This window comes from Strix aluco, chromosome 1 (genome assembly GCF_031877795.1).
Source record: "Strix aluco isolate bStrAlu1 chromosome 1, bStrAlu1.hap1, whole genome shotgun sequence".
Taxonomy (NCBI): domain Eukaryota; kingdom Metazoa; phylum Chordata; class Aves; order Strigiformes; family Strigidae; genus Strix; species Strix aluco.
The window spans coordinates 124784557-124810421 of NC_133931.1; the positions used below are offsets into that span (position 1 = coordinate 124784557).

At 36.7% G+C, this 25865-nt stretch overlaps 1 protein-coding gene across 1 annotated transcript in view; it reads right to left on the minus strand.

The window, feature by feature from the left end:
* Positions 1–1489: 1489 nt before the first annotated feature.
* The window catches only part of PLXDC2 (plexin domain containing 2), a 279813-nt gene continuing 255437 nt past the window's right edge, over positions 1490–25865 (minus strand). The window contains exons 13-14 of the mRNA XM_074834342.1: positions 16709–16869; positions 1490–4505 (exon numbers count right to left, since the gene is read on the minus strand). Coding sequence (XP_074690443.1) covers positions 4389–4505; positions 16709–16869 — 278 coding nt within the window. The 3' untranslated portion in view covers positions 1490–4388. The remainder of the gene's footprint in view (positions 4506–16708; positions 16870–25865) is intronic.

A 25865-nucleotide genomic window follows, 5' to 3' on the forward strand; every position in this document is an offset into this window, starting at 1 on the left:
ACAGCTCATGACAACTGCTTGCAGAGTCTTGTTTAGAGATTCTCTACAAATAAAAAAGATGGATGTTGCCATTTACAGTTTCTTTTGCTTATCCAAGAGGTGCCCTCACAGAATACAGAAATAGTCTCATGCTTTTCTTTGGAAGCCTTTTTACTCTTCTGTAAAGAAAATCTCTTCCCTGCTCACTGGCAAACTGGCTCCTCACTTCCTTTTCCATTGCTATCCACACTTGGATGGCAAACTAGTGATTCAACTATCCATTTGGCTCAGATACTTGGTAGTGAGCTTTATGGTTTGAACTGTGTTGACCAAGGAAAAATGGTGAAGTCAAATATTCTGTTCAACTTGTGAAAATTTAATTTGGCTCCCACGATTTTTCAAAATACAGTGATGAACTATGTTTTTCCCCAGAATTCCATCACATACATTATTTGTAGAAAATGAACTTGATCTGAAGCTAAATTATAATGGTGCAATGAAGGAGGTTGTTACTTACAAGACATCTATGGCATTTGCAGCTGAAGCTACTGAGGACAAGGAAGGCAATTATTAGACAAGGAAGAACAGTTTCACATTGGTCTTCTCTGGAAAATTCTCTACCTTCACAGGAATGCTCAGAACACAAGTGTATCAAGGTGTATGTATCCCTCAAGTATAATAATGATGGCTAATGAAAAGAAGTCCATGAAAAAAAAAAAAAGTCTTCTGAGTAGGATTTGGACAGTATGAGCAAGGAGGAGAAAAATATGGAATAGCTTCTTCTTACAAACAGCCTGCATTCTCTACGTCCAAGGTGTCATAGGGTGCACTGAGAAACATGGCAGGCAATTAAATAAGACATCATCATTATATGTATGCACGTGGGACTGAGATTAAAATTCCACTTCTTCTGCAGTTCCAGAATTTTGCAATGTCTAAATACAATTTTGCAAATTTAAGGGTCTTTTTTCAACAATCTCTGTGCGTGATACACGTATCTGATTTATTGTTTCATCTTACTGAGATTTAAAAGTAATGTATTTTGAATCCTTGTAGTTCAAATTTTCCTTTTTTTCTGTGAAACAGGATGAGCTGAAGCATAGTACTGAGAGTATTAGGTGTTATGGAACATTTAACACTAAAATGAAAAATAATAAGAAATTATAATTTTGGGAGATCTTGCAATCATTACATGCATTAGATACACAAATTTACAGGAAAGTTTAAGAGTTAAAATAACTGTTAGAATAAATGACTCTGTAAGTAAGCATTTAAACAAATGAAATATTCTGAAGTACTTTCAAATGAAGGACCAGTGGGAATGCTAGTGATGCCACTGTTTCAGAGACCTGCATGAAAATTTCTTTATAAATTGTTGAATAAGATTTCAGCTGGATCTCTGACAGGTGGTTACATTACACTTTTTTGTCTGGATCAATTAACCTGGTGCTTTATAAAATGATAAGAATAGGATTCTCAGTTAATGTCAATATTTCATCACACCTATAGATTAATATTTGTATAATTTTTAATGTGGCAATTTTAATTATTAAAAAATTAGAAAACCAGATGGAATTACAAAACAGCAACAGATTACTTAATTAACTTTTGCCTACTGGGATAAATAGAACATACCACAGAATATATCAAAGCAGACACCAAAGAGACACTATACATCCATTAGTATGCAGGAGGTTTTCTCTTCAGATATCAGTTCTTATCAGACATAAGCCTATCAATCTTATTAAATAAACCCAGCAACTCATCATGTTATGATCCATAGCATATAACATCATGGCAAAAATCAAAAGAAGTACACTGTGATGCTCCCCATAGACCACTGAAATCTGCCACCAAATTATGAAAGGTGGACAAAGAGTGAAAAAAATAATTGCTATTATTTTATGAAGTAGTAAGAAATTTAAGTTAGTTTGCAAATACTAACAAACATCCTTCAGCTGTGCCAGAGGGCCTTGCAACAAAAGTAATCAAAAGATCAGATTTTAAAATTGTTGTAGTGTTTGTCTAATCACGTTACAAACATTCTGTCAGCTCCACTGTATTACATACATGGGCAAAAACGTGAAAAACGTGAGTGAATCAGCCAAAGTGCAGACCTGTAAACCCATAATAATATAAATCTTCTTTACTTATATGAAATATCCCTTGAACTTATTGCAGTACTGCGTAGATTTCTGTAAATTTTTTAGTATAATTTGCCAAGATGTGCTCTGAAATAAAAATTATTTCAAACAGGATTCCAGCATGCTTCAAATGGAGGTTCTACAATTGCTTCATTTGGCCCATGAACCCTAGCTAGTGACTTCCAAGGTTCCTAGAAAAACTAATGATGAGTATTGCACACCAAATATGTGTCTAAATGATGTGCACTGATACCTTTTTATTTAATAAAAATGAGTGTCACCAGAAATATGTGCATACATTTGGTTATTGCTATTGGAATTAACGGCCTGCAATTTATCACACCCTATTAGAAATGGGGCTGAGCAGACCCACACAAATTTAACCGAATACTTGCCACAGGCTTTCACCAGGCTTCAAGACAATGTGTTTGTTAGTACCTTCAGATTAATACCAGTTAGATTTTGAACAGTTTCAATCTCACACTAGATGATTTAAAACAGATGAAGTGTGTTACACAGAATAAAAGAATACAGAAAATACAGTATTGTATTATTTACTGAACAAAATAGCAAGTAAAAATCATGTTTGTTTTTTTTTTTTTTTTTTAAACAGCATTAAGTAATCAAATTTAGACCATACAAGCATCAACAAGAAATGTAAATAACTGTACTATTAAGGTGGTATCTACAACTTTTCTTAACTGCTTGAGATCCGAAACTGCAAATGTTGTGTACCTCACTTTAAAATGGTTCAAGTGCCTTGTACAGTATGTAAAAAATTTGATAGTCAACGACTGTGATGAAAAGTACACACAATACCTGAATTTAATATTTTAATAGCTCAGGACCAGATCATCAAAGTACTTAGGTTTCTACTCCTCATGGAAGATCTGGGTCTCAGTGTATATTAACCCCTTCCATGAAAGGAGTAACTCTTTTTGATGGTGTGAATTTATAGTCTTGTCTTTCCCTAAACAGGGAGGGAAAGGGTCAATAGTAAAGAAAGTGTGGTTCCAATAGGCAGAAAGGTTATGGCACTGCAACTACATCAACCACCTTCCCTACACAACATAAAAATATTCTAAGATTAAGGATTATTTTACAACTCAGTGGAAATATGCAGTAATGCAATCCATTTCCTTTGTCTGGATGACAAAAATGCAGTCTTAACAGTCACAAGAGCCCGCCTTGTGTTAGCTATAAAAAAAAATATATTTTTATATATATTTATGCAACTACTATGTGCATTAAACAAAATCACTGTATGAATCAGCAGGGTTCAATAACACTTGTATCTGAATCTCTGGAAGGGGTGCATTGCAGTCTGTGGTGCTTCTCAGTAAGGACTCACAATGAAATGGCAAAGGATAGAAACCCATTTGTTTAAAATCTTATTTTTTGTATCACATTGCCTAAGAAATGGTCCATAAGATCTCTGGCAGCTAAAAGGATCTGTTGCCTTTACTTCAGCCTACTGCTCAGAATGAAAGATATCCCTTGGAACAAACCTCATAATTAATTTTTAGTGAACACTGAAACTGAAAATCAGTCCTATTTCATTGTGAAGTTCCATGAAATAAAATAATTTCACCATTGTGAAAATTCTCTGTTGCCCTCGTTTCTTACCAATTTGTATATCATGAGTTATTTAGAAGGATAGTAATCAGCAACGTACAAGAAACATTGTACTACTCCTGGAAAGCATATACATTGTGATTCCCTCAATTACGTGGGCAGGTTAATTTAGAATTGAAAAGTGAGTGTATTTCACATCCACTTGTAGAAGTATTGGAAAATTCATATTTTTCTTCTTTACCTGCATTGAGATACTGTTCTCAATCACCTGTGAACACTGATCAGTGCTCTTTGCACTGAAAGGGTACAGACCGTCACTCAGTCTTTGAGATACCAGAGAAGAACACTTGAAGCAAAGGGTAATACCCTTGTGCACCAAAGCTTTATTATGTTTTTGATTACTGTGCATCCCCATACCTAAAGCCAATAACATGGCACTTGTGCCATAGTTCTGATACCGTGGGTGTCCACTGACAAGTGTTCTGCATGAACCATCGTGTCTCAGTCCACTAACAAAAACTATTGTGCAGTGGTAATCTGGTATCTTAGATAGTTTTTCTTCTTGGACAAAGCTTATCCAAAATCTTCTTTCTATCAGGCTACAGCAGCTTAGGGCTCCTTTTCTTTAAAGAGAGGCAAAGTAAATGTCTTACACCTGTAGGCCAGTACTGGTGTTCTGTTCTAGAAATTTTAGCACTGCTCTGATACGATGAACCCTTCTTTTTCTCCAACAGGTTCCACTTCAGCATAGGCAGGATGTCCAGATCCTCTTCTGAATTTCATCGCTGGCCATCTGCTTGGACGTCGCTGTAACAACAATAACAAGAAAATAAACTTTCATAATATGAAGGGTACAACAATTAATTAGTAATAAAATTAATAATAAAAAAAACAATGCCCCGTAATTTTGGTCTCTCTCTCATGCTAAAACCTACTCTGTGTAGTTGTTACAGGAATGGAAAAGCACAGTTCAGCAGCAAAAGTTAGAGGAAATAATCCCTCTTTCTAAATTTGTGGGTGACGGCTGTTCTCAAGGACCTACATAACTGCCACAAGTCCTAGGAATGAGGATAACGAAAATAGCTCCTGTCTAAAACTGTTAATCAGTGGATCTGTGAATTTCATCATACAAAGACCTGCTGATCCACCACCCCCTAAAAGATCTGTCTACTGCTCTTCCTTCCTAATTCTGCATAGGAATTTGCTAACATGGGAGAATGTGTAGCAGAGTCCATGGAAACTGTACTTTTAAAAATTATTTAGAACAAAATTTATGCATGCTTATGCAAAACTGCCAAAATAATGACTTTCTACTTCAAATGTCATAATTTCTAATTGAGTAGTTTGCTTTGACGGTTCAAATAGAAGCAATCATTTCATTTAAACTCTTACGACCTTTGGATACAAGGGTCTTAGGAGGCCCTAACCAATTTTCATTAGGATCTTTTGTGCCTGCTTTAAAAACAGCTAATAAACAGAGAAAAGAAACAGATCTCAAGGGCAGATGAAACAATTCCTGTATGACTGTGATGCCTCTGGGAAGGAAAACTGCTTTAAAAATCCTGTATTTTCAAACTAATTAATAGCTTGGAAAGCTTAGACTTTGGGTGACTAAGCTGAGATTCTGTCAAAGGGCATAGCTTTCAGGAAAATAGGGAAACTATTTCTTAAAGGCAGTTAGCAGAAAAAGCTCTCCTAAATGATTATTCTCTATTGAAAATTTTATCTGTCAAATATGCTGATACATATTTCTTTTTCTTTAATGACCACAGTTACAATCTGCTTGGAAGGAGGACTGGAAGATATAGCAACCTACGTAGAAACATTGCAGGAAAACAAGACGACAAACAGTGAAAATGAGTTACATCCTGTGATTTCATTGACAGTTCAAAATCTAAACAATTTTACTTTATGATCTTTCTTCTGAAAATCAACATTGCATTTGATTTTCTGTACCCATAATACCCCATTTTGATTGCCTTCTGATCACTAACAATATTTCATGCTGCTGAGGGGTGGTGCAGGGGACCACAGAACAGCCACAGCCATGACATTACGCTGGGACTCATGGTGCTGCAGGGCAGCAGCCACTAACCACACAGCTGTCTGCGGGTATAGCACAAAGACTTCCTCAGTGATTGCCGTTAGGAAGATACATATAAAAGCAACTGATTTCTTTTTCTCCCATCGCAGGATCCGGTTACTTTTGAGGCATCCAGAGTTAAATTCTGTTTGGCAGGTAATTTAAAATCCCAGGCCTTTCAACGCAACACCTTCCTTCCAAGTAGGAAGGCAGAACACTCTCCTCTTTAATGGATGTCTTTTCGTAATAAGAAAACTTAGACTATTCAAACTTTGGAAACCTTTTTCTACCTAAGCTTGATTCAGCGTGGCTTCAAAATTAAGAAGGACAGTGGTTACTGCTAAAGAGAAAGGGTCATATTCTGTTCTCAGACTCACTAAAGTAAATCAGAAAGAATTCAATTAAATGTAAAGGACTTATTCCAGAATCACACTGGTATAAATGAGAAAAGAATTTGACCAAGAGGTCTCTAATGAAAAGAGTAAATGAAAAACCACTGGAAAACTACTAGGAAAAAATAATTAGAAACAGTCTCAAATGGCAGCATATAAGGATGAGCTGACTTTTAATCTATTAAGTTGCTCCCTGATTTCATTTTAAGATGTTCCCATGATTAGTCACTACTTCCTTGCTACGTTGCTGTTAGAAACTAAATCTACTGTTTTGGGCTACTTTTTTTAATTGACCTTTCCAGATGATGAAATATGGAACAGATGTGTATCAGTTCTAATGACACCATGTGATACAATATAAACATAAGCTGTTGTTCCAGAAATAAACCAACAGATTTGAAGGTCATCTTCAAATATTACAATTACACCTTTCTGTGTTTTCTCTTTCATGCCTGAGGTGAAATTTTCCATTCCTAGTGAATCTGTTTAATTTCAGCTTCTTTGTGTGCATGTGGGTAATGCAGGTGGTTGCCAGTCTTAAAAGAGAGCACTGACAAGCTATCAATTAATTGACTTGTGTATTGACCCCAAAAAAAGCTATAGAGACATTACAGTTTTAATTGATAAAACCAAAAGTAACTGGCTATCAGAAGGTACAAAGCTCCTTGAGTTGCTGAAGCAGCTGAGGAAATGCCTAGCACATTCCTCCCTTTTATTCTCTGTGAAGCAGAGTAATAAGAAGATACAAAAAAACCTACTCTCCCCACTCACTGCCCCCCAACCTCATCTCCAAACCCCAAACAACAATGAAACAAGCTGAGTATTTTAAGTAATTCCTTAGTTTCATCATCCAATTTAACAGGAAAAAATATTCTTCTTTCTCTGGAATTAGAACTCTTACAGGAAATCCTCTGAGCTGTGGCTGGAGAGTTGTAACTCCTGCTTCCTTTCAGTGTATTATAAATCAGGAAAGTAGGACTAGGGTTTTTCTCATAGGACTGAAGCTTCCTTGGGTTCATTATTTTAATCAAATAAGGATGAGGGAAAAGCATTTGTCACCTTACATGACCAGGATGCAGAAGATACATGTCAGGATGTAGAATAATAATTTATGATACACATTTAAAAAAAGTTAGTTCCTATTGAAGATCAATATGATAAAATGAAAGAAACTAGCAGTTGGATAATTCCTGGAAAGTAAGATCTACCTTTCATGTTTCTCACATCATGTCTGTCTACACCACTGTTTGTGGCTGTGCAGTACATTTGACTTCCTACAGCAATACTAAGGCTAGAATAAGTCTCTTTATGTAAATCTTGCAGTAGAGGCAGAATGGATATTATTTATCAACTGAGAAAAAAAAGGAGGGGATTCTACCTATGAATAAATGCTAAAGGGTGATGACTGGAGTATCTTCTCACTGTTGTTGCACAGAAAGGTCTCGAAGTGTGTTCTCGTGGTTGACCAGTTTCTTCTTCTGACATCTTTCAACATGAGGGAATTTTGAGCCTCGCAGGGCGTCTTTTATTTATCAAAATGGTATGATCTCATTAAGACATGATTAAAAAAAAAAAAAGTTTGATACATATGTGAGAGCCCTTAATTGAATATTGTCTGAACAAAATTCAATTGGTATGATCTGAACATGGTTTCCAGTGCTACAGTCTATAATTTTTTTGAGGCTGCTAGCTTTAGACCATCTTATTTCCTGCTGAACAGTAACTTTCTTAAGAAAAAGAGAAAAAAATGGCTCAAGTTGAAAACTGTAGGAGAGTTTCAGATAGATCAGTTCTTTCTGTATGTGTTTAACTGTATTGGTGGAAGTTCTAGTAAACTTGATCATATTGAAAGAGAAGAAAGGGAAAAGGACCCATCAGTTTTTATGTTATGGGCCTGTATTAACTGTCCAGAGATCATTTAAAGTGAAGCCATTTATTTTCTACTGTCAGCAAGGCTCCTACCTATTATGAGCCACCAGATCACCAATGATGCAACTATAAAACAGTTTGCTACAGTTTAGTAAATAGGTAAAATCCAGTAAGGATTATGTATTTCTACACTGACTTACAGACTAGAAACCAATCACTGTCTCAAATCAATATTATCTTGAAAACAAAGGAAGTGATCAATTCATATTTCCAGTGAAGAAGCTGGTACAAAATCCGTTCAAGATTTTTTAATGGATTTTAAAAATATTTGAAAAGAATAAACTGAGTACACATAAAAAAGAAATGAAATCTACTTTGTAGATGCCATAGAAAAATAAATTGTAAGGGATAAGCAATATACAAGATCAATTAGAGGAGGACAGACAGTTGTGTAAAGTTCTGTTGAAATACTGGTATTTGAAGATTGATGCCCTGCTCTTGAGAGATTCTGGTCTGACATTATACCCTATCTCTAAAATTTATGCCAGTCAACACTTTTCACCTGACATGCTAATTCATTAAAAACAATTGTAATAATGTATATTTTGTTAGCTGCAGTAATTCTAAGCTTTTACATTTCCTTTCATACATCTGCACGAAGACAAGTTTTTATCAGTAATGAACAGAAGGAACTTGGCAACATGTATTACATATTTGATATTCTTACATCCTATTCCCTACTATCCCCACCCCATACTCATCCTATCCTTCATTCAGTACAGAAAAATGCAATGAGCATGATTCTGTACAGGTCTGCAATGTCAGAAGAGCAGTGAATGGAAAACATAATGAAAAATCTGCCCCTCTGTCATCTTTCCAACCCTGCCACACACACATTTCCTTCTGAGAATTTTCTAAAAGGTTATCAAAAGTTCCTTCGTATATTTCAACCACCATAAAATCCCAGAGTGCTTGTGCATGGATCAAGCCTTCTTCCTCTCCAGCAGTACACTTGAACAATGGATTTCACCAAGACACACACAGATTCTCTTTACAAACTGAGTTTACATGAGTACAAATACTTGAATTCACATAAGGTCAATCTTTCAAAGTCTTGAAAGACTCTCCAGAGCTCCCTAGCAAACTTGATTTCCCACTAAACTACACAAAAGTTGAAGTTATTGACTACTTTTTAGGCTGAATGCTCTGATGCAACTTTGTCTTCTCTATCTATTGATTATTTCCCTGTATTTCAAATCTTTCAAACTTTCAGAGGACTGTTTCACTGTTTGTACTGAAGATTGCGTCTTACATTTCCATTGATGTCAAGTTCTTTGTCTAATTCAAGGGCAGAAAGACATTTAAATCTATTTAAAAGCTGTACTCTTTAACCACATTTTGCCAACAAGGCCTATTTAACTCTCTTAACTGGAAATATATAAAGACAGAGCTAGCCAAATTCCAAATCAATTGTCAAAACCCCAGGAAAATTGTAATGACATACTCAAATGGATTAAGAAAAGGGAAAAAAATTATAGTAAGGTCTAGTACTAAGCGATCATATGTTTAACTTGATACCATGAAGACCCTTTAGTCTAAGTACTGTTGTCCACTGCTCATCTATCTGGGTATCCAGGCCTTCTGCTTTGTCATGACAAAAAGATCTTTTTGTTACCAATTACGCTGTCCATAACATGTGTTTGTGTGCTCGAAGTTACCTGAAATATTGTTTAGGCAGTTATAATTTGTGCATCAGTCTTTAATCTCTCCTAGAAACACCCAATTTATTTGGCAAATCACAGTCAGAAATGCATGAGGCGTCAAATATCTGAAACTGTACTTCTGATAGGTATTTCCAGGAATAAGAAAAGATCAATTGCCTGCACCATTTTAATTTAATATTTTGAAGAAACTGTTCTGAAATAAAGATTGCTTCAGACTTAAAATTCAGCAGGATCATTTACCGGCTTCATTTATTTTTCTTTTTGGTAGAAGCGCTTGTTTAAAGTATCTCTTTGTGATTTAAACCACTTCTTGTTATAACAATGTTTCTGCAGTCTTAAGTTCATCTAAGTAGCTGGCTGCTGACGGATGAGAAACAGAATGTCTCCTTCCTCCCCACCTTTGACTTTTATTGTCAGTGTTGATTATTTATTTTAGAGCTTCTCCCTTGTGGCTGACATAGGTTTCCCTTGCTGAGATGCTGGTTCCTGCTGAGCTGGATAAGCTTTGGAAAAAATAACTTTACTATCAGTACAAGGCAAAGACAGTGAGATCAATGACAATACCCCAAATGCCAGGATGCTGTGGGAGTTTGAAAGAAGATAAAAATGATACTTGTTCTTTTTAATCATCATCTTCATGAAACACAATTCAGCCCAAACTTCTGGACAAAAACAAATTGATGACCATGTCAAGCCCTTTTCCAACTAAAAGCATAATCCCCTGTAAAATGTGTATGTAATAAAAACAACAGGCCATATCCCTAAAGAAATCAGCAGAGCTGTATCAGCTTCATCACCTGTCTAAGCCAGCTGAGGATGTGACTCTTTCTTTTCTTTTTTACTCTGTCTCCTCTTTTTTACTTCCTTCTTTCTTTTTTACTCTCTCTCCTATTTATTTCTAATTTATTTGAAGACGTACACTGCATCTGTGACATTAATGCAAAAACCTGGAAATGGTGCATGGAGAACAGGGCTGGCTGTTAAATGATGTCTCTTATTTGTGTTGTGCTGCTATGAGCAGAGATGTAGAACAGTGAGCCAGAAATGCCCATTAATTCCCTGAGCTCTGAACACCAAGAACTGTCTCTGGCTTTTTTGACTATTTTCTCCTTTTATTTCCTTCCTCTAATCAGACAAGGGATGAGAACAAGGTCAAAATCCAAAGAAAATCTACTTCATTTTGGATGAAAATCTACTGCTAGATCTGCATGCCACCTATACAGCAAAACTGTTAGAAAAAAATACCCAACAGTTAGTGCTTTCTCAGACCACCCCAGCTAGGGCTCAGGAATTGGGAGCCATCCTCAGTCCACACTAATAGTCTGCACGCTACCACCTTACTGTGAGGCTGACAGAGTTAAGGGACAGGAATGCAGTCCCTTCCATGCTGGTTGGTCTTTATGCTAAAAACCAGTCCCAGGCTTATTTAATTTACTAGTAAAGACATAATTCAAGTTAAATCAGGAAGAGTCAAGGTGCATCCCCCAGGGTCTGATCATGCACTATTATTTTATTTGCTGAATATCTGCAGCTGCTCATTCCTTCCTCCGTCTCTTTCTCCCCAAGGTCACCTTCTAGCTCCATAGCATCAGTTCAACTGTCTGTGTGACCACTTGAAAAAACAGATTTGTGAAATTATTCAGTTTAAACATCCAAAATGAAGTAAATAAAATGACTAAAAAAGTCATAGGTATATGCATATGTGTGTGTGAGTGTACATGCATGTTTCTAAGGAGCCGAATCAGCACAATAAAGCTCTGGAAAACCTCCGGAGAGGGTGAGAACATGAATGCAAAGACTGTGACCTTTAAAATGGGATCTTAACTCAAAAGAATGATAATTTGTAACCACAAACACCCACACTGCTCTTCGGCGTGTAACATATTAACTACTACTAAGACATACACAGCCGCTATGATGAAATACACAGGTTGTGAATTCACTCATATCTCTACAGCTTCAGAGTCTACATGTGTTAATAAGTTGGATTTGGTTTTGTACCTATAAGCTCAATACAAAAGAAAGGCTCTTTGCCTGAGGTTAAGATGATCCCAATTTGCAATGTTAGACTTCTTAAAATCCCCTACCCGCAGAGAACTGCCATAGAATAATCTTATTCTGCTGTTGTCGAGCCTTACATAAGCACATTCGACAATGGTATCTCTGTGTCCAGCTGAGAAAAGACATTGCAATGTCTGACTCTCTGCTTTCATATTGGCCTCTGCTGTCTTCTCAGCTGTGGCCAGATCATGTTGTCTCTGTTTCCCCAAAGGCAGAGCAATGGGATGACAGCTGAGCTAAGTTTCAAACATTAAAAGGACTCTGGACCAACATTTAAGTAAGGAAGGTAAGAAAAACACAAAAAAAGCATGCACATGAAAGCTTCTTGTGTCATGTCAACAGTTCTGTCCACAGATAACTGGTTGCAAACAGGCAAAAAACATCTGAGTAAAAGACAGTTTGCCTTATGCCTTGCTTTTCAATTTTCTAAATGTTCCCTGGACATTAATTGCTCTCAGTGCCAAAGTTCATACACAAATGCAAATCAATAAAGGTTAAAAATGTAAGAAAAAAAATAACATAAAGAAAAAGAAGGGAAGAAGTAAAATCAATAATACTAAAGCTGCTCTTTGGCCCACAATCCACTGAATTTTGAGCAAATCCATCTGACTCAGCTGGGAATTTCTTTACCCCTGTTCAGCTCCAGATATCTGTATAACTTTTGGTACGATCTATATCACAGGCATGCAATCCACTAGAGTTGGGTCATCATGCTTGGCTTCTTGGACACCAAACCTCAAATCCTGAATGCAAGTACGCTACATAGGTTAGTGAATAAATTAATTACTTTTTAATTGTGGAATAGCTAGTGTGAGGCTATATGTGCTATAGCTAGATTTCTAACATCAGCTTCTGCTTTGCTCAAAAAGACATGAAGAGCACTATTTGACACGTATGCTACTTTACAAAAATCAGTGCAAAGAAGTTCAAGGTATACTCAAGAGACACAAGATTCCTCAAGGTAAGAGTAGGTATGGAACTGCATTCAAAAGGGGAAATTATTGGCAACAAAATCAAATTCAAGGAATGGGAAATACCACAGGGATAACCATAAATAAATAAAAGACCAAAGCATACAATATCTCTTGTGTCACTCTGCACACTAATCTTTAGTCAACATTTACTCTCAGCGTTTAGAAAGAGCCTGCACTCATTGGAACTTTGACTAGAACTCCCTTAACTTTAAAAGCTGATAATTCATTCCGTCTTAAGGTCACCAGAGAAGTGTCCAACTTAAACAATGAAACACATGTTGAATAGTGTGGGGGCTGGAAGAATCAAGAAAACATTTCATTTTTATTTGTATCTTCTACACACTTAATGAAAAAGGGAACTTTTTTTAAAACATATTGAACTACTTGGATGGTATTCTTTTAAAATGATATACTATCGTGGGCAAATGGAATAGCATTGAAATTCAAGACTTCTCACGCAGTTTGTTCAAAATAGCTATTTTTGTTCCAGGTAGGGCTGCACATATGCATTGTGCTCAACAGCTATGAACAAAACCACCAGAGAAAGTGTTTTCTTTAGACTTTAGGGGTAAAAAAATCAGAGAATAATGCTACTCTGTTCTAAGACAATTGTTGCTTTTGGAATAAATGGCATTTTTCTTGGTTTTTGTCTCTCACTTACTTAAACCAACTAGTGCACTCAGGATATCATTTGATGGCACTCAGAGGTGTCACAAGGGATTACATTTATCAGTGCAAAGTTAAACAGTGTAGTCAAAGTGTGGGTGTATTTATCCTTATCTGGGGGAGCTCACTGAGAAAAGGGACTACATGATAAACATGAGGGGCATCACGAATGGGATTCAAGATGAACTATGTGAAAATCTGAGTGAGGTGGTAAGTAAATATTGGGTGCTATCTGCAGAGAACACAAGGGAGAAAGACTTAAAGCCTCAGATATGAGATCAGTTTATTATACTTTTCTTTCAGTAACTAGTCATGACTATAAAACACATCCACCCAAAATTCCTTACGTGGCCCTTAACCTAAAAAACCCAACAGAATCTGACTGAAAATGATGCTATATCTACGTGATCATGACAGCACCCTAGAATCTTAGATGTAAAAAGAAGTTTCTCTATTAGTTGTGTTACAGTTTTGAATGAATGCTATGTTTAATGTCAATATGATGCCTGTATAAAGTAGCTTCTTTTAAAGTAAGCATAAATGGGACAGGTCCCCATTCTTTATTTTGCCCAGCCTTAGATTTATATTTATTACTGATGATAGATAAACTGATGCAGATCTTGATTTGGCTAGAAAACTTGATGGCAGACTACAGTATACTAGGAATTTTTTAGACAACCGTATGAGGGAGCTGCCTGTCCATCTGTCATATCCTGTTTTAATTGTGCAACCTGCTTTATTAATCAAGAGAGTCATACAAAACTGTATTATTTTCTGAAATATTTATGTGCTTGTTCTCATTTCATGACCAAGTCCATGGCAATCCTCTTGAGCTCTTTCCCCAGAATGGTAACATCAGATCCACATTTCATTCATTTCCCATAAATAATGCAGCTTGTCTGCTGTGGTATGTGGGGTACCACGTTAACTGTAACAGCTTACTCAAATATTTTTTAATTGCACAAATACAAGTAATGCTTTTTCATAGAAGTGACCTATTTATAACAGTTATGCCTTATTTTTTTTGTACTTCAGTTTCAAAACACAAGTCTGAGAAGATACATTTTCCTCTATATTGGAAACATGTACATCCTATAGATCAAATGAATATAAGAATAATATATTCAACTCTTTATTTCTTGAATTGGTCAAACTATTTTTCTTCCTTTGGAAATTAAATGATTAAACTTAAAAGAAATTTCATTTCCAGAATGGATTACCTTATCCTGTTCTATGCTCATGATACCAACAACGGCTTTAAAGTTTTGGAATTTGTGGAAATGTTCTGAAATACTAATCCCTTTCTCCACCCCTTGTGATTTTACCACTGCATCGGTGGATTTACCACTCATAGGGAAAGGCTACCCCTTCATGGCTAGAACTTTTTATAATTCTTGCTAAATGGCTGATTCTTCACAGGTATCACAATTTTCCTAGTAACCAAAAGAGGATGTAGTTTATTTTGCATAAATTTGATTTTGACTGATTTACTTCCTCCTGTCCTTATTCAATTATTTCTCCTTTATTTAAACAGAAAGATTATGTTTTTCTATTTTTTCTAAGTCTCCATTACTTGCTAAAAACATTTTAGTTTTTACTGCATAGATTGATTAATGTCACCTAAAATTTAAATTCAGTGGAATGGGTTTAACAAAAGTGATTAAAGCACCACTGTTTGCATGATGAGTGTGATATCAATGAACAAAATAACATGCCACTACTACACTGAGAACAAAAATAAAAAAATATATGTGTGTTTCAATCTGGCATTCTTCTCTTCTTAAAAAATGGTGTTGCCAGTTACTTAGCCTTTCAGTCACATCATAACAGATAAGAAACTTGTTTTACTTAGTGTGAAAGAATAGCAATTCAATCTGTGTCTGAAAAAAAGAAAGGGACAAATCCTTCTGTTTTGTACAAGTTCTTCAGTGGAGGTTTTTTTGTCTACATCAATAGCGAACTGTCTTGAAATGTCGCATAGACATGAAAGAAAACTCCTGATTTTATTACATGGATGCTGTTCCCCAATGGTTAACACAGTTACACTGCATGAGCCTGAAATACTGATAAACAATTCATTTTGATTTTTGACACTACAATTGCATCTAAGCAGTATATTTATTATAAGATGATTTTAAAGATGAATCATTCTGTTCATGTTTTACTTCAATTCTCAGTGCTGTCACTAAGAATGAATGTCTGTAACTTCCTGGTCCAGGCTTTACCTAAGCAATCCCTAGATATGTCCCTAATGACTCTTCCAGTGGTTCTGTGTCTTCACTATTGCCGATTAGAAAGTGCCCAGGCTCTTGAAGGTAAGGGACTACTGCAAGTGGGGGTTATGAACAGACAGTGTTTTCTTTCATGTTTAGCATCTCTATGCTTACCATAAGGCAGAGGAACATTGCTGAGTTGAAAAAACCCCAAGCAGGTGTAGGTATTCATAGTTTTTTGTAGAATCAAACACCTATGGAAAATGTTCCTTTCTCATATTGTCATGTACAGTGGAGTTGAGCTGAATAAATGTCAATATCTGCAATGTAGATGTCTGCACCTAAGGTAGCTATCTGTATTTGAGGGAGAAAACTGGTAATTTATCTAATCCTAAAGGAGATGTCTCAAATAGGTCAGATGAATCATGGTCTAAAAGAGTCTGTTTCTTTCTACAGTAATAAAAAGAGCAAAGGGAGATGATATTAGATTTAGATGTTAAAATTAGGTGAAAAGAATCTTTTCCACACTCTGAGGCAAAATGTTAAAAGATTTCTACAAATGAATGTATGAAACAGCTAACACAGGTTTCCAGCTAAAAACTTACTTTAAATCAGCTGGTTTTGAGAATTAAGAATGCATACATTTTATTTTTCCTCAGGAAAATAATAGAAAAAATATATGTCCTGAATTAAAATGCCAGTGCACATGAAAGCTAATGGAAAAATGCTATTGTGAGGAAAATGAAGGATAGGAAAGAGGTGGAGTGGTATCTGAGATCTATCTTTTATTGTTATGTTCTGTGTAAAAAACAACAAAAAAATAATAGCAATGGTAGTTAAAGAAGAAGCTGAGTGACAAACATGCTAAGAACAAACAGCATCACCTGCTAGGAGAGGTCCATTTCTTCAAAGCTTACACTACGAACACAAGAATACTTTCTAGATTTAGTTAAGAAAGTTCTATTCAGGAGACCCCAATTATCCTAGCCAAGTGACAGGACTAGTGACACGTGTTACTTTTATCTTACCTCTATAAAGAAGAGACTAGCTGCTGACGTTGGATGATGATACATATAGACGGTCACGAGGACGGCGGCAGCCACAATGAGGACCAGGACTAGAATGCCGACAATTAAGCCGGCATGAAGCGTTCCACCTTTCTTCTCCGCTGCACTGTCGTCTGTGGAAGCTGCACAAATGGCACACTTATTAGCACAGTAACTTATGTCTTATCCATTCCATTTCACAGATGGCAACTGAGCATTTGCTTTTCCTGTGTTACATGTCCCTCGTTTTCCACAGCCCAAGCTGGAGAAAGATGTTAGATGTCTCTCTCCCACAACCAAGTACTCTCATAATCTCAATGAACAGACATTTCCAAATGTTTTACTAATTCTAACTCAATGAACAAAATTAATATCATTTATTTTGAATGCAGTCTGGACATTCTGAAGTTCCTAATTACCTTCATAATGAATTTTGCTTTAATTTTCTCATAAAACTATTGCAGTTGCTCTACAGACAAAAAGTACTAATTGAATATATTTTGAATGTTGTATTTTTTTTTAAAGGTTCAAGTTGAGACATGCCACAAACCCTTGTGAGGTCTAGGTAATAAACACATTCTGAAAGCCTGATTCATAAGCTTGGAGAGGGGTTTTGAACCACCCTGTGCAACTGAATCAGACAGCTAAAAGTGTAACAGATGGATGCTAAATGACCCTGCAATATTCTAATCTTGGTCTGAATAGAACACTCATCATACCAAAGTATTCCAGAAGACCATCTATTTACTAAACTTGATAGTGAGAGGCCGCTTGTGCTATGCTCCCATCAGAAGAAAAGAGGGCTGTATCTGTCACACAAGCATCTTGTCAGCAGTGCTTCCAAATAAGTCACTGAAACATTTATGGAAAAAGTCTCCCAATAAATTAACCAACATCTGTAGAACGGCTTGCGCTTGGGTGTGATTTCTACTTTGGATAACCTGGAATATCACAGCAAGTACAAACATGGTGATAAGCAATGATTCTTTAGCATTCTCTTGCATAAAATAAGTGCTGTTCTACCCACTACTGCAGGCAAAAGAGTGATTCAGAAGCTCTAGGTTTAAGAAACACCAGAAGAGCACTGCTCATTTGGCTTCACAAACCTACATCATATTCCCACTGGTTTCTGCCTTTCTGGCAATCCTTCAAATCACCTCCATGCCTTACTACACACAACACCTGTCTCTGGCCTTGCTTATGAGAAATTTTCTTTCAATTCCACTTTTAAATTTCCTCTCACCATGCTTCTTTGCTAAGCTGACTAATGAAAACTGTTGATTTCTGCAGTCATCTTTTTTGTTGTGCCATCCTCCTGAACTATTTGTTTGGTTGTCTTAGAGCGTGGTCTGTGAGGTCAGGGACTGTCTCTGCTATTTGTTCTTGGAAAACAGCTATTGAGTTATGGGTACCACTTCAAACAAGTTACTGTTATTGTTATTAATAGTAACAACAACAATAACAGTAACTGTACATGGTCTTTTATCAGATCGTGAGTAGAGCACTCCATGCTAATACTAAAAAAGAGAATTGGAAAATAATAGAAGAAAGGTCTATTGATCTAGGTAGCGTTAAATGTCTTGTATGAGGGGCAATAAAAGAAAACAGGAATGGTTAATCTCAGTGTAACAGCTCATGCAGCCACATATGGGAGCACTCTTCTCAGCAGATCCAGGAAGGCCTGCATGGCTCATCACCCAGCGGATTGCATGGCACCATTGCAACAATAGGGAGAAAAGGAAAATGAACATGCATTATCTTAGCCAAGAGATATTTCTAACTATAACATGGAAGTGAATCTATGGGGGAAGTGAAGGGATTCATGTTTCCCCTGCTTTTGTACTTATTTCCTCAATCTTGAGTCAGGACAGCTGAAATCATGGAGTGTTGCTCTGCTCTTTCCCATGAAGTCAGTGAGACAGCTTGTGGAGTAAGGAGTTGAGTAACAGAATCAGAGGACAAAGAAAAAGAACCCAATAATTTGAGAGGCTAAACTAGGACATGGGAGGCATTAATGAATCCAATAAAAAATGGCAAGCACGCACCCCCACTCAGGTACTGCCTGATCCTGAAGGTATCTTTCTTTTTACTGAAAAGTTAATGAGTACCTGTTCACACAGGAACTTAAATGCACTGACTGAACACCAAGTCTGACTTCAGGCATGAACAGGATCCAAGAACGAGGCCTCTCCCTGACTAAATCCTACAAAGGGATTTACTTAGCTTTCTTAAAGCTTAGTTCACAGAGATGCAGAGGAGCTTTTAAAAAAGAAAAGCAGTGTCAGCCCTATTTGATTATTTTTAATTTTTCTTTAAACACAGTACATACAGTGAAAATTTCCAGGCCACCCTTTACATTGCACTGAAAGAAAGGAGATATTACCTAGGATGTATTCTCACCCAAAGGACACTTAAAACACTTCCTAGTAGTTGTAGCACTATGTAACTAAGGATGCAAGATTCATGGAGTGGACAGAAAAGAGGCCCTAAAAAAGGTTCCTCCAACAGTCAGGCAGCAGAGTCTTTTACTTGACACAGTCATTAATAATTTATTAAATAGCTATTCACTTCCAGCTAAGAATAGATGAATGTATAGAAGCTTCAGTCTTAATTTCTGTTCATGCACTGTAACAACATTTAGTACTTGCACACATATTTCAATATGTGCCAAACAAATGCAAATTAAGCAATTGAAGGGCCATCAGAAAAGGCCTGCTTTATTGTACATGCTCTGGGTTGGACTATTAATTCCAAGTGATGAGCAGTTAGTTGTGTGAGTCACCCTACTGAGAAGTAACTGCTTCCCAGAAGGAGCAGAGGATTCATAGTTTGTCTGTCTCATAATTGTCTTTTTGACAGCTTCATACTCTTTGACTCTTCCCTTCAATGCCACATCGGTGCTTCATAAACTACTTTGTCACTTGTACCCATTTGCAGGCCAATTTGCACTAAATGAGTAATCTGTATTGTTACTATGTTATGGTTGAAGACAGAACATCACATTCTGCATATTAAAAAATGCTGGACTTCAGGAAAGGTCCTAACCACTATTTAACCATGTAAAGGCCATCAAATTAATCCCCTTTGGTCTGATATTTTCTCACTGTTTAGCATCCAACTTTGTAAACAAGAACGCTTCCAAATAACACAGGTGACAACTTCCTGCCCAGATTTCTAGTAGTCTAGGGTGGAGCACTGCATGGACATCAATGCAGTGATCAGAATGCCAAATGCGAAAAAATAATGAAATACAAGAAATGCTTTTCTTAAATGACAACAAGTGTAAGTAACTTGTCATTTCCATAATCGAAATTCAGTTCATTGACCCCAGGGCTCAAATACTCATGAGAAATTGATTTCACTCTCTTTGCACAGAGACAATAAACAGTGTTGTCAACTTTGAAAATACTCTCAGCTGCAAAATCAACTGACAGTTCTTTTAAAAAGCTACCAAGGGAAATAGATGAACAAAAGGACTAGGAAACTTTTTCAGGTGCAGAAATCTTATTAAGTTTATCACAGCACATCTGCTGTTCCAGGCAAGGCTAAATCCATTGTCTTATGACCAAGTCTTTCACAAAAGGAGCTCTCTCAGTAGAACTTTCCCCAAACTTTCCTTTTCTTGTGGTCAGAAAAACAATTGTTACATACAATATGCTCTATGTTTATAACTCCTCCCCAATTTTTTACATGCAAAAAGCTTTTAAGCAGAAGGAGCATGTTAACATCTCCAAGGTTAGTCTGCTTCTCATTAGGTTCTGAACGACAGGACAGAAACAGCAAGTAACTTTTTTACCCAAATATAAAGGCACACAATGCAAACATGAAATAACTGCTGTCCTGCTGGCATATTTAAAAAATAGAAGTGAAAATACAATAAAAATGTTCTCATTGTTTGCATGATAAACACATAAAGACTATATCGTCTTTGATTTTATATTACTATATTGTCTCTAGTTACAGTCGAGTTAGCTTCTTTTGGTGTAGGAAAACAAAAAACCTCAAGGAATTACCACGAATGAAAATCTTGTCCTGGCCCATGGGAACTGTGATGCTGACTTTGACAGGAACAAAGGTGTGTACAAACTGGGACTGCTCTTTAGAGTGTTTGTAAACACATTGTGGATACTTTCTCAACATTGCTTTTCTCACTATTGCATATTAATCGTTGAGGTCTGCAAAACAATGAAATACATTGTTTTCTAGCATCTAAATTTAAGGTTTACAGAAAGTTTTTATTGTGATAGTTTTATATATGAGAAAACAAAATTGTGATATGTACATGTACACCTCTCATGATATGAGATTGAAAAGAGTTTACGTATCAGAGATTAATTATCTGTCTGTGAGAGCAGAGATACAAAATGTTTTATGGTTAAATGGAGGAAAAATAGGTGAACTTCTAGAACCTTCTGGCTAGAAACTTTCCTTTATATAAAGTGACATGGAACCGAGGGCAAATGACAGACAAAAAGGTAGAATTTCATTGTGTGGACTTGGAAAATAAAGCTTTGCTTTTTCCCTCCAAAAGCCGTGTCATTCTTTTTTACTCTTGCATTTTGATCAGATGGTAAAAAGCTCAATTCAAACTCACTTTTTATATGCACATGCATCTTTAAGGGATAAAATGCAATACCTTCTTTGACCCTCCTGACTGACACAGCTATACTAACAAAGCCAGGGATATAGATGACCTAAATAGCAGCAATCAGCCTAAAGATGGTAACTCCATACTGAGCTTTGTTCTTTTCTCCACTTTTTACCTGAAGAATGAATTTTCATGGCAAACCCCTGGATTTGTCACAAAGAGATAGAGAATGAACCCTGAAATTTCTTCTCATATAGGAATGCTTTATGATAAAATGAGTGTTCGCTGTTAGGTCACGTGGCAGCAATTGGACGAATTCTTAATTTTCATCAAAACTCATTTTTTTTAGCTGGTTGTTCAGATGAACATGAAGCTATCACATGGGTATAAGAGCCTCTATGCAGTACTATTGGTACAGAAATGCTGGTTTATCAAGTTGACAGCATTTCTGGCATGGTTTTAGTGTTATGGCAAAATGGGTCTGGATACAAGTGCATGAAAACAGCCCCTACAGATGAAGCAGACTGGAAAAATGTGTAGGTTCAGGTATAACCACATCTATGGTAGAGACTTATGTACTCTTTTACTCTTATTACTTAAGAGTATGCACTACATAGATTAATCATTACAGAAACAGAATGTGTGATAATATTTTCAGAGCCTCCATGCAAACATGCCATTTTTTAATAGTTCAGTTGCTAACTGCAGAAATTCCCTTGCATTCCCAAATGTACATGTTAGGTAATGACTATTTGGATATTGGCCATGATTTTGAAGCTGTAGCATGTCCAGCTTTATAAAAATACACCTATTGATTAAAGTAGATTGTGCCATACTATTAATACTAATGCAAAATGAGTATCTTACTGTTCCTACATAAAAGGCACTATCCTTCAAATACTAGCTTAGAAAAGTCAGATACGCTTATATATATCATTATTATTATTATTACAGAATCACAGAAACTTGATGAACCTTAAAGAATGCAGCATTTAGGTAACTTAAAACTTGCTGTGACAACTCAATATAACTTTTTTTTATATTGCTCTCAGGGATGCCATCAGACACTGCAAGTTTTTTAATTCACACTTTAAAAAATATCTCAGTCTGAAGTCCTGAGCTGTGGGGGAAAGCGAGATATACTGAAAGCTGATTTCTTAGCTGCTCATTTCTACTTCTTGGTTGGGTGCTGAGTACTACTTTTGCTAGTTATAAAAAACAAAGGCATGTACTGCTTAGGATAGATGCTATTTGATGCATTAGAAATCTATGACAATATATACCCATCTTTTTTAAAGTCATCTAAGCAAGGAATCAAGCAATTTTCATCCCCCTCCAAGGTTTATTTCAGGGTAATAAAACTGTCTGCCAGTGACAGTGCTGGAACATTCAGACTTTGGGCAAATCAGCTGTATCTGTCAGGTCAAACCCATCTCTCCTTGTTACTATCCCTGTTATTTGTCCAATATGCTACTGTACCTATGTTAATCTCATTTGACCATCCTTACACCCACAACTGTTCTTTTCCCATATCCATCCTTGGACAATTATCGATCTGGTTCCTCTCATTCAGGAGCTTCAGGGTATCTGATAGCTGTTTCCACATGTGAGATCTCTACAAGCCATTTGGCAACACCTCCTCTCCATGTGTTTGCTCTCCTCTCTGGGCAGCCAAAGAGCAGAAACCCTCTCTTGCTGCATGGTCTGGGGCTAACCTGCCCCTACAGTTCACTCCACCAGCCCTCCACCCCATTACGTATGTCATTTCTAGCCTGGAAGCTGCATCACCCTATTTGCATGACCATGGGTTTGAGTTAATATGCTCCTGCAAAGAAGGAGGACATAATGTTTAGGACAGCTGAGCACACAGGGTCACAGCCTGCAGTAAGCTCAGTAGAGCCACTGGATTTTTCCCCTTTTTTGGGCCTCCATTTACATCTGGAATGTGAGTCTACCAGGAAACTGCTTGTTTTATGGGGCAGGTATATGGTTCTCCAAAACTAAGTTTTTTTTCCTGTACATAATGCAGATTCCTGAACAGATGATTAATGACCTACATATAGTGACTGTGGGAGGGAATAAGGGAATGTACAGTTGGAAGGATTCTCCAGAGGCTCAGAGGAATCTCCTTAAAAATGTTCTCTCTACCTCTTTTAGGAACAGCGTGCTCTGGACTTCTCAGCTTCTTCACAGTAATGGAGTGTGATTGTCTTGATTTGTGGGTTCATTCCCTCAGCATTTGTTAACATTTTGAGGTTAAGCCATTGCTATACTTTACTTGGTTTCATGATTTATAAAGTTACGTCTCAGCTAATGCTTTAAAAATTGGTTTCCGATTGCATGTTAGGAATGAAAGTGGTCTTTGAGTGAGAATATTACGAACTGTTACACACAAATTCTGAATTCAGTATCTGGCTTTGCTATCAATTTTCTGCAGGACCTAGGGCAACTCAGTAAGTCTCTCCAAGATTGATCAACTGCTTAGTGCAGTAAATGGATGAGAGTGCACTAAAATCAAATCCCTCTGTTTACAGGATGACAGCACTCTAAATATGTTAGCTAAGGACTTTCATTCTTCTGCTCTAAAATATCACCTAATGCTACAACAGTTGTCATCAGTATTAATTTTAGTTTGTGTTGCTTGAGGCCATGTAAGCCATTACAATACTTAGTAGCATCAAGCAGTGGCCATCACAAAGCTCAATACGGTACCATATTGTACCACACCATTTGGCCTGGCAAGCAGCTGGCTGTTGCTAAATCCAGAAGAGCAAAAAGTTACCAGATTACAAGAATTTCAATTCAGTGAGCCCATTGACTCTTCTTAACCCTACTCCAAGTAAACACAAGACCATCAGGTCAAGCAGGCTCTTCCTCTCTAAAGATGTCTAACGCTTACAGAATTACTTACCCCCCTGCCCCTCCCGCCTTTTGGAGACTGAACAACTTCAAGTACTTCAATTTCAATGCAAAATGTACAACTATATTAGTCTTCTTTCACTTGACCTCCATTTTTCTCATCCTTCACAGTGACCCATACACACAGATGTGGAAGATGAGTGAGCAATGTAGACGAGATTGCAGGAGGCTACTGACTGCAACTACTGGGTGAACTGCACATAGAATAGGTAATTAAAAAGACAGAAGATCACAGGAGCTTTGTGTGCCCTAGCTGTCACACTGCACAGCATTGTGGCAACAACAGGAGCAGATAAGATAAAACATTAAGTAATGCAGCCTTGTCTTAGAAGTTTATCCAATCTATTACATTTAGCCCTCCATAAGATCTCCAGTTCGATCTACATATGGTTTTCACATTAACCCTTTGAGGTGGTACAAAGTCCACAAATTGTACATGCTTAACAAAATCAGTTAAATATGTGTCTTTACAGCAAAGTCATGACAACTGTAAGAGTAGATACCATATATCATTTTATATCTGGTTTAGAAAACTAAAGAGGAACAAACTGGAGTAAGTCAGACTTCAATATAAGTCGAAGTGTCTATACACAGTTGTTCTGGTTTAGCTTAACTGTTTTAACATCATGCTTCTTTAATCTAATGTGGTATATAATGCCTAATATGATGTAAAAATGCCCTTTTGTGCTAGATGCAAAAGCGACATTTGCTTTCTAGGGGATACATTCCAGTGCCACTAGTTTGGAAAACTTCTGCTATTATTTGATTGACTTTCTGCAGATTACATGGGTGTTTTTTACATATTTTGTGATGATAGCTATAATAAGATTATAACAGCAAAATTGGGATGCAGTGGAAATGCAAGAAATTCTGGAAAAGATGCAAATGTACTGTTATAAGCAACATTTAAGCACAACCCAAAGTACCATGAAACAAACAGAAAATAAACACAATTTATTAATGCTGCCACTTTAAATGTCCTAAGAATAAAGACTATTAATCCATGATTATATTTTTACCCAGAATGAATGAGTTCAGCACTTTTCATTTATATTTGCTTTAAAAAACACACATGTAGCCCACTGGCATTGCATATAGTATGTAGAATATGTTCCTTCCTTTGCCTGATGCACAAGAAAGATGGGAATATTTATATCAAAGGCTGTTGCTTTTCCAAGCTTCTTGGCTTTGGAAGGCTCCATTTCAATATCTGCCAGCAGACACTGATGTAGTATCATACTGAACACCAGCGAGGCTGTATAGGATTTCCTTAAGTCACAAGATTTCCTGAGAAGGAAGAACTTGAATTACATTGGGCACATCATTTCGTGTTTCTTACAGCAACATCCTAAGGTAGATCCCACACTTTTTCCTAAGAATAATGCTTTCCTATTCTGAGCATTACAGCTGAACTTGCAGAAAGCAGTGAGTAGCATTTAGCAAATTGCTCGGGGTCTAAAAGTTCAATTTTGATCACGCTTTGAACACACTGAAGAAAACAAGAGATCTCTCTAATATATCTTAAAACCTGTCTCTACTGTTGAGAAGAGACTGCTGAGAAATGATAAAGGAGGAACAGCTTGGAAATGTTCAGGGAGAAACAGAGAATAAAATGTGGAGATGTATCAGCAT